The 17,680-nt window shown below is 44.0% G+C and overlaps 1 protein-coding gene across 1 annotated transcript in view; it reads right to left on the bottom strand.

Annotated features, from left to right (window-relative positions):
• EHHADH (enoyl-CoA hydratase and 3-hydroxyacyl CoA dehydrogenase) overlaps positions 1 to 17,680 on the bottom strand; it is a 529,591-nt gene that overhangs the window by 98,926 nt on the left and 412,985 nt on the right. The window contains exon 6 of the mRNA XM_086955432.1: positions 16,310 to 16,651. Within this exon, the coding sequence (XP_086811558.1) occupies positions 16,310 to 16,651 (342 nt within the window). The remainder of the gene's footprint in view (positions 1 to 16,309; positions 16,652 to 17,680) is intronic.

Genomic DNA, 17,680 nt, shown 5'->3' on the forward strand with positions numbered 1-17,680 from the left:
ATGTCCACCTGGTCAGTGTCCCTACTGATCAGGCCTAACCCTTCTCTTTCGGTACACATTGGTCACCCCTATGGAAGGCCCAAGGTACCCCCTGGGCAGGGTGCAGTGTATGTGGAAGGTAGAGCATGTACTAGTGCAGGTGACATGCTCTGGTAGTGAATTACAGCCATTTTCGTTTTTCACTATTGTAAGGCTATCTTGCCCATAGGTTATAATGGGGAATGCTGTGATGCTGAAAGAGACCTTGCACCACCTCTGAGTAACGACGCCATTTGTGATCCATCATGCACTGGCGCCTGAGTTTGGCAGCTCTGGTGTTCAGGGAACTCGCCAGGGGCTGAATTACCAGGGATATGCCTTTATGTTCTAGCCATGTCCAAAATTGAAGATCCTCTTCACATGGGGTCCACAACCCCACCTTGCCCTGTTTGTTGCAGTACCACATGGCAGTGGTGTTTTCCATGAACTCCTGCACTACTCTTTCTCTGACAGAGGGCAGGAATGCCGTCAGTTCAAGACAGATCACCCGAAGCTCCAGAAGGTTTATGTGGAGCCCGGAAACCACTGGAGACCAGAGGCCTCTGATCTCCGCCTACCCCATGTAGCCCCCCCATCCCAGGAGTGACCCATCTTTCACCACTATGAACTCTGGTTGGGGAAGGGAGAGGGATCTGCGTTTGACCCAATCATGGTTCGTTAGCCACCAATGCAATTGACTCACAGCCCCCTTCGAGATCTGGACGACATCGAAAAGATTGCCCTGATGCTGCGCCCACTGGAACTACATGTCCTACTGCTGAGCCTGCATATACCATCTGGCATGATCTACCAGCAGGATACCATGGGGCCCAGCAGGCTCAAGAGTAATTCTCACCAAAATCCAGGGTAGAGGCTGAAGCATTGGTATCATAGCCCAAATATCCCGGACTTGCTCTTCGGGAGAATAGGCCAGAAATTACGCTGTATCCAGAACTGCTCTGATGAAAAGGAGCTTCCGAAAGGCATAAGGTGCATCTTCGGAACATTGATAGCGAACCCCAGCGAATGCAGGAATTCTACCATAGTCTGGAGGTGGGAGACGACAGCATGGGGCGAGCCTGCCTTCAACAGCCAGTCTTCGAGATAGGGGAAGACTCGAGCCCCTGATCTGCGCAGATGAGCTGCGACCACCGCCATCACTTTTGTGAACACCCGAGGAGCATTGGTAAGGCCAATGGGGAGCACGGTAAACTGAAAATGCTCGTGGCCTATCATGAACCTCCGGTACCGCCGACGGGCAGGCAAGACAGGGATGTGAAAATAAGCGTCCTGCAAGTCCAAAACTAGCATACAGTCTCCAGGGTAGATAAGACCTGAGCCAAGGTTAACCTTCTGAACTTCTCCTTCCGGAGGAAGCGGTTGATGTCTCTGAGGTCTAATTTAGGATGCAGGCCTTTATCCTTCTTGGGTACCAGGAAGTAGTGGGAATAATAATCACAATCTACTTCTGGCACAGGGGCTAGTTTGAGAGCTACCTTGGCCAACAGAGCCGTGACTTCCTGGCAAAGGAGGGCCAAGTGATCCTCCGACATGCAATAGAGTGTTGGTTGCACGGAGGGAGGTGTAGTCTCGAAGGGGAGGGAGTAACTTCTTCGGACTATCTGCAAAACCCATCTGTCTGATGTAATGTTGTGCCAGGGGGGGAGGTGATGGCTGATCCTGCCGCCCACTGGCAACTGGTAGCCCTGAAAAGTCAGACTAGGAAGGTTTGGAGGCTGCTGCAGGGAGGGCATTGGTGGCCGGCCCGCCTTCTAGCCTCCAGACCCGCGACGCTGGGTCCCACGCCTCCGTCTGGGCAGCTTGCGCGGGCCTGTGGCTCTGGGTGGAACGTTGTGGGCTCCTCTTCTGTAGCCACAAAAGGGGTGAAAGGCAGACTGCATGGGGCGAGTAGTGAGTGCGAGGTCCAAGAACCTGGCCATAGCCCTAGAGTCTTTGAAATGCTCGAGCTTGTTGTCCACCGCATCACCAAACAGGCGACAGCCATCAAAGGGCATGTCCAAAAGGGTAGATTGGATATCCCCAGAGAAGCCAGAGGTCTTCAGCCAGGGGTAGTGCCCCAGTTCTGCCGACGTCGAAATCGTTCTACCCAGCTAGTCAGCGGTATCCAGCCCACAGTGAACGTTGCTGCATCTTGATTCTCAGCAACAGCTTGGGTGAGCACGGACCGGGCTTCCTTCGGGCACTGTGGCAGCACTTGAGCAGCAGTGTCCAACACTGTGTATACATAATGGCCCAAGAGACATGCAGTGTTCACGGACTGCAGCTGGCGGAAGAACACACCTTCCCAAGATGGTCCAGCTTCTTGGATTCCCTATCTTGGGGAGCTGGATGGAATACGATTCCTTTTGAGGACGAGGCTTGGATCACCAAGCTCTCGGGGGTAGGGTGTTGGGAGAGGAAAAGTGTGTCGCCCGGAGCCCGGTAGTGGCGTCGGGCGATCATACTGTTCACTGAGACCCTGTGCTGGGCTTGGACCAAGTGCCCAGTAGGATGTCAGTGAGGGCCTCATTGAAGGGCAGCCGGGGGCTCTGAAGAGGCTGTTGCAGGCTGAAGCACCTCAGTCAGGAGGTTAGTCCTGACAGCTGCCGTAGGAAGCTCAAGGCCCGAGGCCTCAGCCGCCCTACGCAACACCACAGCGTACCAGACTCCTTCCTCCGTAGCCACGTTAGGGGGCGAAAGCATACCAGGGTCTGGAGAGGAATCCAGACCACTGGCCTCACCCAACCCCTCTCTACAGACCGGCTCTTAAAGCTAGTCTGCTAGAGGGTCAACAGACCCCTCCCAGTCCTCATCATCTTCCTTTGGCTGCCAGTCAGTGTTAAAAGGAATGCCAGGAAAGAAGAGTGGTACAATAGTGCTGGTCGGCACCGGCGTCAGTCGACACGGTCTGGCTCTGTGTCCAAGTCGGGGGTGATTCTGGGGTCGACGCTGGTTGGGGCACAACTGACATCGGGGGTGTTGTCACTAGAATCGGCGCCGGGGAAGGTACCGTGAGGTCAAACAGCACCAATCGGGATCAAGGCCTGGATCTTCAAGGACCCTCCGGCGCCAAAGTCACCAGCCTCGAAGGCCCAGGGCTCCCAGCCAAGGCCGCAGGGTCGGAAGGCGCGACGGCAGAGTAAGGCTTCCCAAAAATGCTATGCAGCTCTTCGTAGAAAGCTCGAAGCTGGGCAGGGGACGCTCTGCCTCCCGGAAAGGGAGGGCAGCGCAGAGTCATCTTAGAAGCGGGCTCCGAAGGCACAGCCAGAGACCGATGATGCTCCCGTTCGTGCGTAACATCGGCCTACAGGTGGGGAGAAGGTGAAGAGCGACGATGCTTCTTCGCCTTATTCTTGTGCTTCAACTTAACCGAGGAGTGCGAAGACTTAGATGATGAGTGGTGATGGCTCTGCGACTGGTCCCGCGACCGTCCTCTCAACAGGGACCTAGAGTGGCGTGGAGCCGACTGCCGGTCCTCCAGAAGCTTTTGGGGACTGCCCCCACAAAGACTTTGGGCTCAGCTGGAGCACGACTACGGGTCGTGGTCGTCCTCAAGACACCAGAGGCACACGAGGTGCGGATCCACAACAGACAGCAGCATATGACAGGAGTCACAAGGCTTGAAGCCAGTCTGATAGTGGGACATCACTATGTGCAGCACGAGTCGAAGGACTCGGAAAAAGATGTTGACAAAGGTCGAAAAAAGCTTTAGTCAAAAAGTGACTAAGGAACACACTCTCTCCGGATATGAGCTGGCTGCCACGGAAAAAGAAAGAACTGACGCCACGCGCAGTGGCGGTGTCTAAGTAGACACCGCAACATCAGCCCGGCGACCACAACACCGAAAACCAACGCACAGGTGGGGAGAAGGTGAAGAGCGACGATGCTTCTTCGCCTTCTTCTTGTGCTTCGACTTAACCGAGGAGTGCGAAGACTTCGATGACGAGTGGTGATGGCTCAGACAGCAGCATATGACAGGAGTCACAAGGCTTGAAGCTGGTCTGATGGTGGGACATCACTACGTGCAACACAAGTCGAAGGACTCGGAAAAAGATGTTGACAAAGGTCGAAAAAAGCTTTAGTCAAAAAGTGACTAAGGGACACACTCTCTTCGGATCTGAGCTGGCTGCCACGGAAAAAGAAAGAACTGACGTCACTGCGCAAGGGCGGCGTCTAAGTAGATACCGCAACATCAGCCCGGCGACCACAACACCCAAGACGAATGCAGAGTCAATCGACGCCACCTACCGTCACACTGGGGTACTGCTAAGAACATATTTCTCTGGATCCAGTCTGACGCCTGGTGGTAATGCTAAGGTAAGGAATCTATAACTACGGTCTCTTCAGATACTCTTATTAACCCTATTATTTTGAATGCCCCAGATGCACTTATTGTCCCAGTCACCATTAGCCTTGTCGTTCCCCTGTATAAACCTGGATCGAAAGGGAACAACACATAATTTGGTAGTTCCTACTGGAATGGGTGCCACAGGTAATACTCCTATGGACCATAGAATGAGAGGATTTCCTCAAGCCCCTTTAGTTCCGACTCAAGGGAGCACCCCTTGTGGTACAAGAGCAGATCCCACTATGTACCAGTCATGATTAACCCCTACAGGAGGATTTGCTCAAAGGTCACCAAACTCTGACATGTTCATTTGGAACACACCTCAGAGTGTTAACCACTGTACTCCCAGAGAAGGGATAACCTAAAATGCCTCTGTAGCACAGATTGGTCCTAGTGCTCAAGAATTTGATAATTGACTTAAAGGTTTAGTTAAAACTGCAAGAGAAGGTGCAAGTTCAAGACCAAGCACAGAGGTAATTCCGTCTCCAGTGAGAGAAAATACAGTGGATGCAGTGAACTTAAAGCTAGAACTGGACAAAATGATAATGGGAAATCTTGGTTTCTCCTGATTAGATAGCTTCCAAGAGTGAATTTGTGTACATGTGTAAGGATATTACCTGACGTGCAGGACAGGCTCATAAAAGGTTATCAGAATTAGCTCAGTAGTATGAGGTTGATTTAACTAGGACTAAGTCTTTGCAGAAGAGCTACTGTGTATGCTTTGATGAGAATTACATAACTAGCATGAGAACATCAGGAATGAGACTGCAGATTAATAAATTAATTAGAAGCATCCAGAAATAGAATTAACTAGATAAATGTGAAGGCAGATGGGTGAAAGAGAACGAACAAAAGAAACCTAGAAGAGAGCTGGCTTCATCCACAGAGGAGGGAAAGGGCACTACAGCATATCAGTTGAGAAAAGTGCTTGGTGGAAGTTATGCCCATGTACCTTGGACTAAAAGTGATCTTGTGTCATTCACAAATGATGTTCCCAAGTTGAGAGAGAAATCAATGGAATGGTCTACATAAGTTGAACGATTTGTGAAGATTTCAAAGGTCTTGTGGGTGGATCTGAATACCTTTTTCGTCATTGTGGTACAGAGTGATTTGTGGGCAGATTGTGAAGTGGCGACTGAGTAGCCAGAGAAAGAGCATCCTTCCAAGAAATGCAATGATAAGTGCTCCCTCACCATCGGTGATGAAAAAGTATCAACAGGTAATGACCTTTTTGAAAGAGAAAATACCAGCTGAAGATATTGCTTGGGTCAAGACTGACAGGATGACCCAAGAGCCCAAGGAACCAGTGCAAACCTATGATGAGAGATTGTTGCAGGTGTTTAAACAGTACAGTGGAATGGAAACTCTCGAGCTGAAAGATAATGGAAACTTTGTGTTTCAGTTTGTAAAAGGACTAAGACAGGAGGTTGGTTCAATGATTCAACAGCTTTTGATTTGTTGGCAGAATAAATCAATCAATGACCTTTTGAGGTACACAAAATACTATTTTAATAAAATAAAGATGAAGCAGAAGTGGCTGAAAGAAGAATTGATAGTGGTGGAGGCGAGAGCTGCAGAGAGGGGAAATCCAAGTCAACCTTTTGTGGGAAATGCTGGTTCTATGTAGGAATGACTCAGCAGGGAGCTCCTATGATGCAATGTGGAAATGGGTTGCCACAACAGAAGTTGCGGTGATCCGATTGACCCAAGTACAGGGATTGATGTGGCCACTTTTAAGAGAACGTATACTTGTCATTATTGCAGTAAGTTGTGGCATTGGAAGCAGAAATGCAGTCTTAATCCAAGTAACATAGTGAATGGGAATAAGGTTCAGAATCAAGAATTTATGCTGTTCCAGAATAGTAACCCCCATATAGTCACAGAATATGCAGAGACCAAGAATGCACAATTTTAATGTCCCACAAGCTTGCAGGTTCACAAGCCCCATCACCACAGTAGAATGTGAATGTTTCCCGATTTAACTCAAATTCAGTCCCAAATTTGAATCCAAATTATATCCAACATCAAAGTGCATTTCAACAATTTCTTATGCTTGCAGCATCTGAAGATTACGTTTCTGCCCTGTTACAATGACGGCGCATGTGGGAGGATGAGACCTGCATGCTTGGTCCAATCTTAAAGGTAAACTAGGTCCATTTGTAGAAGCTGAGGTGAATGGCCATCCCATATCATTCCTGATTGATACTGGTGCTACCTGCTATACTTTTAGAACAGTGGAAGTTCCAAACCTACCGCTCTTGGCCAATAGAATCCAAGTTTCAGGAGTTGAAACCAACAAATTGCAAGACCAGTGACAAAATAAGTCCCTGTTAAAATAGGGAATTGTGAGGCGAATCACCGGTTTGTGGTGTGTGATTCCATTTTGTTAGGTCAAGACCTGTTGCGCAAACTGAATTGCACTTTTTATTGCACTCCGAAGGGTGGGGAGTTTCAGACCCATGATGAAGATGTTGTCTTTAAATTGGCAAAGCATGGTCTAGACATTTGGAGTGTTGTCTTTGATGACAAATGACGATTTGTCCACAGATTAAATGGACACAGTGAAGCTACAAGTCTAGGACTTTTCAGTAAAGGACATAAGACTCAAAGGAGTTGAACCTGTTCACATTAATGTGTAATCAAATGTTTAGCACCCAAGAACCCAGCAACATAATTTGACCCCTGAAACATTTTCTGTGATTATTCAGGTCAATGACTCAATGATACAGCAAGGCATTTTGAAAGAGAATGGGAGGTCCAGGTAACTCATCCATCATGGGCTTGCAGAAGCCTAGTGGTAAATACTGTATTGTCCAAGATTTGCGAAAGATAAACACTATTGTTGTTGCATGTTGTCCAGTGGTTTGGTACCATAATGTCCCGTGGTATCAAATTCAGCAGTGATTTTATTCCAAATTCCGTATGAGGCTGAGGACAGCAAGTTCCTCTTCACATTTATGTTCCAGAACCGGGTTTTGGCATGGTGCCGACACCACAAGGGTATGCAAAGGTTCGCTCTATCTTCAATCAGATCCTCAAAAAGACTCTTGAGACCTTAATCATGCCCTGTAACTCAGTTTTAGTGCAGTACATGATGACCTGTTGGTCGCGTCGAATACACAGGAGGCTTGTCAATAAGACACTATTGCTCTGTTGAACCACCTGGCTGAGAATGGACATTAAGTGTTCCCAAGTAAACTACAATATTGTCAAAAGGAAGCCCTGTATCTTGCGCATCACGCAGAGAAGGGAGCAAGGAAGGTGTCACAAGAAAGAATCTCAGAGATTCTGAAACTGAATACGCCAACTACTCAAAAAGAAATCAGGATGTTTTTGGGAAAGGTGGGCTAGTTGTCAGAGGATCCCCAACTGTTCCATAGTGGCCAAGCCTTTGCAGAGGCTGACACAGAAGTATGTGTCTGATACAGTGCCTTAGGATGACAACTGCTTGGTTGCCTTCCTAGAGCTGAGAGATACTCTCTCTGTGGTGCCCTGTCACTAAGAATGCCTGTTTATAATAAAACAGCTTTGCTCTTTGCAGTGAGAGAGAGGGCTGTGCTCTCCCACTTCTAAACAGCTACATGGTAATAGTTGAAGACCAATTGCCTACTTTTCTGCTACCATTGATCCACTAGCTGCAGTGTTGCCTGTATGCCTTAAAGCAGTGGCAGAAACCGGTTTCAGCATTGGGACTGTGTGAAAGTATTGTGGCAAGTCATCCCTTGACTGTCTTTGTGTCCCACTCTGTAGAAATATTGTTGACCCGTTCTCGAAGCCAATAGCAGACAAATAACCACTTGACCAGATATGAGCAAATTATTATGGCACCATATAATGTGACATTAAAGTGTTGAGCAACTCTAAAGGCTAAAACCCTGCTGCCTTTGCTTTAGAATAAGAAGGAAGATAGTAAAGCAGAGCATGACTGTTTCGATGTTACTGAACTGTACACCAAGCCAAGACTAGATATCCAAGATGAGCCACTGCCTGAGTCCGATTTGTTCTGTTTATTGATGGATCTGGTCTATGAGACAATGAAGGAAATTTGAGAGCTGCGTATGCAGTTTTACAATCTCAGGAATAATTGAAGCTTCCTGGTTTCAAGGAATGATATACGCTGAATTGATCGCTATTTTAAGGTGTTCTGTGCTTCTGAACAGTTGAAAGTGATGATTTCCACTGATAGTCACTACAGCATTAGTGTTGTTCACAAATTTGGACAGTTATAGTCACAGAGGGGTTTCATTACCTCTTCCGGTTCCCAATAACAAAAGGGGACGATGTGAAAAGGCTGCTCGAAGCATTACAGCTGCCTGTGCAGATTGCGGTCGTAAAATGTTCTGAAAACCGCAGTCTGGAAGATTATGTGACAGTCTATAACAGATACGGTACAAAAGGGGGTGGTGATGGACGGAGCATCTGAATCAATCAAACACTCACACCCAGTCAAAAGATCTGGGTTTGATCCATCACCGTTCTTTAGCCCACTCTGCCACCCCAGTTCAGACATGGCTATATCTTTTGACTGGGTGTGAATGTTTGATTGGTTCAGATGCTCCGTCCATTACCACCCCCTTTTGTACCGCTTATGGCCGCCATAAGTTGGGCAGGGTATGCTCAGACGTGAGTCCCTTGCTCACTTTGCCACTGGATTCAAGCAAGCCAGGCTGAAGACGGCTGGAATGCCAGAAACCGGTCCTCGGAAGCTTGTTTCCGGTCCAGGGAAGGTATGGCTTGGCAGTTCGGGCTGGACTGTTCCCATGAGGCACAGGGTCAGACTGATTTGCATATAGCCTTGTCTGAACTGGAGTGGCAGAGTGGGCTAAAGAACGGTGATGGATTAAACCCAGATCTTTTGACTGGGTGTGAGTGTTTGATTGGTTCAGATGCTCCGTCCATTACCACCCCCTTTTGTACAGTCTATAACAGATAAGCTGATAAAGTTGCACGTTACTCTGCCCATGGTTCCTTTACATTCAATGAGTACTGCAACTAATCAACAGATGAGACCAATTACATAATTTTGTGAACCACAGCTGATACTTGGGAGGAAGTTCAGAGGTTAGAGGAAGAATTGACAGAAGCAGAACACCGAAGTTGGGTCTGGGCAGGTTGTGTGAAAAAAGATGATATTTGGGTTTCTGCAGAGGAAGATCAGTGTTACGAGATAGTCTGTTGCCCCAGATGGCTAGACATTATCCTGGCCCTGCTCAGGGGTGCCATGATTTGCTTGTTTCAACAGACATGGTTTAACCCCAGGCTCAGGTTGATGGCTGAAGCATTATGCTACAGATGTGTTTTGTTTCAAACACAGTAACATTGCGTCACAAGGGGGGATCAGGAGGTCCATTCAACAGGATGCCTTTGGACTTTATTGAGATGCCTGGGTGTAACAGGCTGAGATACGTCCTGGTGAGTGTGTGAGTCTTTTCACACTGGGTTAAAGCTTACCCAACCTGAATAGAAATGAGTCTCCCAGTAGCAAAGTTGCTGTTGTAGACGTTAATACCTAGGCTTGGACACTCGGCTTCCCTGGAGTTAGACTGAGAAGCTCATTTTAATAATGAGGGACTGGCAATGTTGTGCGCAGCATTGCAAGTGGAGCAGAGTATGTTGCAGGTATCATCCTGAGGTTTCAGAAATTGTTGAATAAGTGAATGGAATTATGAAATCCAGACTAGCCAATGTGTGTGCTTCAACATCTTTGAAATGGCCTGATGCTTTGCCTCTTGTGTTGATGAGTCTTTGCAGTGTTCCTGATCGGAGGATAGGATTGTCTCCTCATGAGATAATCTTGGGCAGAGTGAAGAGAATGCTAACTGTACTTGCATGATTCTTAATTACTACAAAGGACTGGCTGACGTGGTGTGTTTTGTGTCTCACAAGGTTGAAGTCGCCACAGCCCGCCACATCAGGAGCAGTGCCATGACCTCAAACCCAGGGACTGGGTTCTGGTGAAGAATTATGTTAGGAAAACATGCTTGGAGCCTCATTTGCGTGGTCCTTACCAAGTCATTTAATGACGACTGCTGTCAAGTCCAGTGGTCTCACCAACTGGAATATGCTACCCACACTCGCAGAGTTGAGTGCCCCCTTGATGATGTGACAGCACCTCTCCCAGAAGTAATAGTTGTGAAGCAAAGAAATAAGGAGCAGGTTAGACAATCTGTTGGGGGACAGACATGAGCCTAAAGCAGCACATGTTTGGTTTGAGCGGGCCTTGATGAGTCAACAGTCGAAACTGAGGCAGGCGGGTCTCGCTCTGTGGTGTTGACTGAGCCAGATTTATACGCTGATGAAGGAGCTAGTGCTAAAGTATTGTGTGTGAGAACTAGAGATCATTGGCCAAGAAGGCAAGAGAGAGAAAGAGCAAGTTTGCCTGAGGAAGGTGTGCCAACAACTATTCTAGAGAATATGAAGAACTCAGACCTAAGTGACACTGAGGAGATCAAAAAGAGCTAGAGTACCATGTCAAAGGTATTCTTCACCTGAATGGACAGTGCAACAGATGACCAAGACAAAGAGTTTTGGGACCTGGAAGATCAAAGTGCAAATCCAGCTGAACCTCTGTGAATATATATAAACGTGTGGCTTAACTGTGTTTTGACTTAATCTTGCCACTGAACAGATTGACACAAATTATCATTAGCTTGATTTTTAGACTGAATTTTAAAACGCACTTTTGAATAGAGGCAATTTGATTAGACTTTGCTAAACGAACTAAGAAAAGTACCAAGGCCCAAGGCTGCTGAAGGAGCGTAACAATGTCATTAAGAGCACAGAGTAGGGCTAAGGAGGACTCACAAAGACTTTGTAAAAAATGTATTGCACATCATTTGAACTTTGGTTTACCATCAGCACAGGTGGAAACCCCCAGCGAAGACACTGCTGCTGCTATTTTCCACCCTACAATCTGATCCTAGAAAAGCTAAGGAAACCAATAATAGTAGTAGGCGTAGGTACATATTAGCAGGTGTGTTAAACAGCTGTAATTTTAGTTCTGAATATGTTGCTTGAAGGATTATATTCACCCATATCCCAAGTTCAACTGAGATTAGATCTAGAGTCACCCCTATTATCCTGAGATCTACTGATAATAGATTGCATTCACTGGATGGGAGGGAATTACACATAGATTCATTTAGACATGGTATTTTTTCAAATGTTTATTATAAGTTGCTCCATGAGTACATTAACACTATGGAAGCAAAGGATTGCTATGTCTGTATGCAATAACCTTCATCAGCTAAAGAGAGTATCACATAGCATCACATCCTTCGATTTATGGTTTTACTTGTAGCCTATTAATGAGTCTTTTGTATGGAGATGGTCATTTTCAGTATTATTATTGGCATTAGGGTTAGATTTTTTAAGTAGACAAACATTTGAATCATCACCCTGAGACAAAAAAATAGTGAGATTATTCTAACCCACTTTGACACTTGACACTGTTTATGCTCATTGAAACAATGTGACTTGTATCGTAACAGATGTATGGAAGAACTATATAAACTTAGCTGAAGACAGAAGAAGAGGGATGGAAACTAAATCAAAGAAAGTTAAAATTGTTGAGTTGGCTAGAGAAGAAATTGAGCATCACGGAGCAGGAAATAAAGCATTATTGAGTCTAGATAGGAAGCACCAAGAGAAATTATGCATATTCAAGGAAAAGGTACAACTGACGCAAAATTTGTGAGAAAGAGTGACTGTCAACACATTTTTTAAGCTAAAGGACACTGGGAGACATTATTAGTAGGCAAAGACCCGGCTATTCCTGGAGTTTATGTTTGCGGAGAATATGTAGGATGGTATGGTACATTTTATTTAGGTATAGTTTTTCCAAAGATTTATCATGTTGAACATTTTGATGATCCAGTGTGGGAACAGAAGTATAGGCCCACGAGTGGAGGTAATGCTGGCGAAATAGTAGAAGATATTTTTGGTGCAATGCTGCCATCTTTGGGTGTGATTTTGAATAACATCAAGATTAGAAAGTTTTCCACCACTGTGGATAAACTGTCCACCAGTATAGTAGAAGCTTTATTAGTTGTAGATACTGAAATGGTTGCTGTAAGGTCTTTGCTTTTACAGAATCACCTTGCTTTAGACAAGCAGAGTCTGTCGGATGTTTAAGGTCCAACAATGTTGTACTTGCATATCTTACAAGAGTAAAGATTTGAATAATTTTATTATAATCATCACTGATTTGAAGGAATTAAAGCAGCAAGTGCTTGAGAAGCAATTGGAAATTGATTAGCTTCAGTAGGTGGATGGTTTTGTTTTATAGTAAGTGGATTAGTGGGTCGATGTCAAAGCCCCTTGTGATAACTGCTCTATGTGCAACGTTCCTGGTGTTGATCTTTAAGGGAAATAAGAATATACACGCAAAAAGGGGAATGAAAAGAAGGAGAGAAGATGTAGAATTAGACGAGAGTCAGTGTAGATACTATGAGGACATGAAACATCTTGAGGAATCCAGACGAAAATGTATGAAACCTTTGAGATTTTCCTTGGTCCATCTCGTAAGATCTGCATCTTGATTGTGATGGCAAGATTCGCAATCGGGGGGAATGGAGCAGCACTAAACACATACTGATGCTATCAAACTGAATTTACGTTGCTGATTAACGCGTCCTTTCGAATTCTGTATTCAAATGATGCTTCATTTGCAATTATTTAAATTGACTACTAACTGTAATAAACCCACTTAACTTTAGCAACCGATTCCTGGTCCTAATTGCGTGTTCAACTGGGCAACATGAATTTGAATTATTTTATTGAATAATAACTCATTTTCTTCTCAGCCAACCACAAAGATCTATTGAAGGAAAATTGTATCTGTGTGCCAACGCACTATCAGCGGCTTCATACATCCCTCACTTTTACATCCAGAATGGTTTATTTTTTGTACAAAGCAAAGTGAGTTTTTACTATATTTCCAACTTTGGAAATACATAATGAAACCGTTTTCTCCTCTTTTTATGACTGAAACAGTTCAATATTTCCCTTAGTGTTTTTAATGTGCATGCCCTTGGTTATAAAAAAAGGCATCATTTTCATGTTAAGTGCACAATAGAGTGGTGTGTTCTGTTGATGTCCCCAGAATGCAAACAATTTTATACAGGGTGAAATACATAACTATACTGTTTGGTTGTCTCTAGTAAAAAGGAAACAATTCATACCTAAAATATATGGTTTTAGAGAGAACATGCTTTGTCCTCCCAAACAAAGTCTCTAAAAGTCAGATTTGAACCCGCCAACACCTGTCCTTGTTTTAGAATATAATGTATAGGCTTTGTTTAATTTTTAACCCAAAAAGCTGCTTAGACAGTGAATGTGCTTTTGCTTGAATTGGTGTAAATCCATTCAGTAGGTTTTGGGAAATGTGCATTTGAAAATTGTTTTAGGGTAGGCAGGAAAGTGATAAAAAAAATGAGAGGTATCTGAATTGTTAGTCCCAGTTGGCAGACCATATCTGGACTTATTTTGAAAAAATATTCAAACTTGATAGGACACAGTAACTTTTTCTCCTGTAGTTTACTTCAGATCTACAAACTAAAACATGGGCTTGCAAGCCCTAGAAATTCATTGAAAAAATACAAGGTTAAAGTAATGTTGTGGTAAGAATTGGTTATAACCTGTTAATGTATGTTTCACAAAAACCTTAGAAATTCGATTAAAAACCACAGTTAAAGAAGAGTTATGGTTGTGAGCTAAAATCGAACAAAAACGGACATTTTCAAGTTATGGTTAGCTCTGCAATCAATTATTCGCACAACAGCCTTGCAAACCATACCTTGTCGAGTAAATAAAGTGGGCTTTGTGTCAGGCCGCTGGTCATGATTGGGTGGCTTTCTTGTCTTAGATCCCTACTCTTGATTTGATGTCTTTCTTCCCTATTCTTGTGTTTTTCCTGTCCTTGGACTATTCCTGCTGTACCATCCTTTTGATTGAATGCGTTAACCCTTCTACTGCTGACACCCCTGAAGAGCGCATGGCACTCCTCACCCGCTTCCTTCCTGTTCTTTAACTGCTGCTTACAACTCCGCCTGCCTCCCCCTCCATCTTTTCTGCTTTATTGTTTAGACAGTGCTTTTTCAAGGGGCCGGCTGCTATACACTGATACCAGGCCACTAGCTTCCTTGCGCACCATTGCTCCTCCTCCTATCCCCTTCTTGCCAGCATTAAAAAAAAGTATTACTTCTACAAGGGAAATGTGATATCGCCTATCTTGAAAGGATATATTAAAGTAGAACATGGCTGCCTGTGCATCAGTATCTGTGCACACATATGCAAACATGAGAATGGGCTGCCATCATGGAATACTTTTTTCTTTATTGTAATAACTATTCCGGATGTCAACCCTTCCATGCACATGATTGCTGGTGCATGGTCAGGCATTACAATAACTTTTATCCTAAAGCATGCGTTCCAAAATGGCTGCACATGCATGCACATATATATCAATGTACTGGCAGCAGTTCTGTAATGTACTTACAGCATTCAATTAAGCTCTGGCAAAGCCAAAAGCTCTATGACCCATTATTAAAGTAGAGATAAAGTGGGTTTGTCTATGCTTCTATACGTTTCTGCTGTTTGATGAATTTGTACAAAACATTTAAAAAACAAGTTTACCCAAATTAGGTACAGCTTTGAAAGTTATATGCAGATCCATCCAAAAGAAAGGGTAATAAAGAGGGGGTCAAAAAAGAGACGTTTCCCATTTTAACTAGCATCTGAATCATTGCTTTCTGCTACAGGAAAAAAAATTACACCAAACTTGTCATGAAACTAGAACCTTGCTTCACTAGTGCCTCTAATTGGCTTGGTGAAAATTTACTGCACTGTTTTTGAGACTTTATCATTACAAAAATGTGCTGGGTGGACTTCCAAGGGTAAGAAGCTAGCGATGTCTGGACCACAGTTCCACCAATGATAACCGAACCAAATAAAAAAATATAGCCCTCCCATTGCACGAGGGAGGTTTTGTTTTCCACTTGACTTTTTCAGGTCTGTGGACTTCAAACTTAAGTTTGTGAAGCAAAGGCTCTGACTAGATGCTTGCAGGAAATAAAATTATCTTGCAGCCATCATTACAAGTAATGTGCATGTGCATGGTTCCAACATAAAAAAAATCCTGATTGCCAGGCTGAGTAGGAGGCACCCCTCCCTAAAGTTTACAAGTAAAAAAAAAATCTTTAGTGTGCAGGGTCAAGTCCTTGTGGTTAACCTCCACTGTGCTCGTCCAAAGCTGACAGCAGCAGGGGTTTGGTCACTGGGCCTAGCCAGTGACCAGGCCCTCTGGCCAACCCATGCAGTGCACGACCAAAGACAGTAGGAAAGGGAAAGCTTTATAGAATTTCGATGTAGTATATTTAACAAAAAAACTGAAATTCACTGAAAGAAACAAATTAACACCAAAAAAATGAACTTCACCATTTGTGGCTATCTCCACAAACTGTAACACACACAAGAGACCTGCAAACCAGATCTCGTACATCGAATACAATGTTTATAACCTCACAAAATGTACACCCATACGCCATAATTAAATAACACATACCCCAAAACCAGAAATAGTACTATATTTACAATTGCTCAATAAATGTGTTAATGGAAATGTGATACATAATTACCCCAAAAGATTGCTTATGTCATTTGTATTTGCATTTGCATTCGTTACAGTAAGGTGGAAGGTATGAGCAGTTCATTTGGTGAGTCAGTTATGGCTTGCATGTCTGTTGTACAATTATGGATTGTTGAGCCAACCATAACTAGTAAATTTCAGGGTTTTTTGTTTTAATTTATACCAATAACGGTACTTTAGCAATTTTTGAGATAGATAGATAGATAGATAGATACTGTATTTAAATTAGAAATACATCTACACATATATTTCATCAATAACACGCTTTGCAGTAGAATGCACTTCTCATCTATTACCTATGACTGCTGCTGTCCCAATAGGTTGAGGTGAGGCAGATTTCCAGTTCGCTCCTGAAGGTGTTGTCCACTTGGCCACATTTCTCTCAGCAAAGAAGGCATATTGGCACGCTTTGGCCTGGTCTGAGTTAAAGAGACTTAAAAACAATTCTCTTTCTTTCACAATTCCTTCAGCAAATGGAAGCTGAACTGCACCCCGGATCGCCTCAACACAAACTTGGTGAGATTTGGCTCCATGAAATTGCTTCTTTAATTTTACTTTTGCATCATTAAAAAGAGAGTCCACATTTGGCGGGCACTGGATGGGCTTTGAGCAAATTCGTCGAGAATCCAGTGGCTGACCTAGAAAGAACAAATCATTGCAGGGGGATTAAACAATAAACGAATGTATAAACCGGCAAAAACAGAGTATTTATCTCCTAAGATCCATCAGCTTGTTCAGACTACAAACATGCCATGGTGTGTGTTTAATAAATATTTTCATATAGCACTTTATACCACACTTTTACCATTTGTAAGCATCAAGTAACAGTGGTTACTATCACTTAATTTAGCTTTAATTATTTTCCCAACCTCAGAAGAATGGAAAGCGGAGTAGGCCTGGCCAGGTCCACCTGGAAGCACTAGCAAATTCAAGTCAACAATGTTACATGAAATAAGGTTGTGTGTAGGAAAACAAGCAGCTCCCTACTCACATGGAACGAGGGTATCTCTTATATAGTGAGGAACAGTGGTTCCTGTGGACAATGAGTGTGACATCTAGTAATGGTTAGCTCAATGCCAATGTTTTTGGGTGAGGAGATGTCGGAGAGATGAAAGAACCAAGTACAGCAAGACATTTATGAATATTTGCACTTTATGTAAATAAGTAATCAACGTAATCAATAAAGGTGCAGGGTGTCCCAAGTGAACATAGAACCTAAATCTCAAATTTGTGACAGTTTGTGACATACAAAAAGGTCACAGCCATCTAGTACAATTTCCTGGAATTATCTAAACCTGGTCAAAGCTGTAACATGAAAAACACACAGTATTGCATGTGAATGCAGGCTTCTGTGTTCATGTGCTAAAGGTGCAGATCTTACCCATAAGAATATTTGGAGTAAAGATACAAGTGGTTGCCTGGGATAGTGTGGAAAGAGACCTGGTTCTCTCTGAAACAGGGTTTTCCATCTTCTCACCAAAAGAAGCCCAGATGTACATTCTCCCTTGAAATCAATTGGCTTGTCACTGTCTGACCAATTTTGACTTGTGAGAAAGCGGTAAATCGTAATTGGAATTTTATGAGACGCTCAGTCCAAAAACTATTAAAAATCATGGTAACATCTAATTTGTGTAAAACATCTCTTCCCGACTAAAGAATGAGCTTCA

Source organism: Lissotriton vulgaris, chromosome 2_1, assembly GCF_964263255.1.
Source record: "Lissotriton vulgaris chromosome 2_1, aLisVul1.2, whole genome shotgun sequence".
In the NCBI taxonomy this organism is placed as follows: domain Eukaryota; kingdom Metazoa; phylum Chordata; class Amphibia; order Caudata; family Salamandridae; genus Lissotriton; species Lissotriton vulgaris.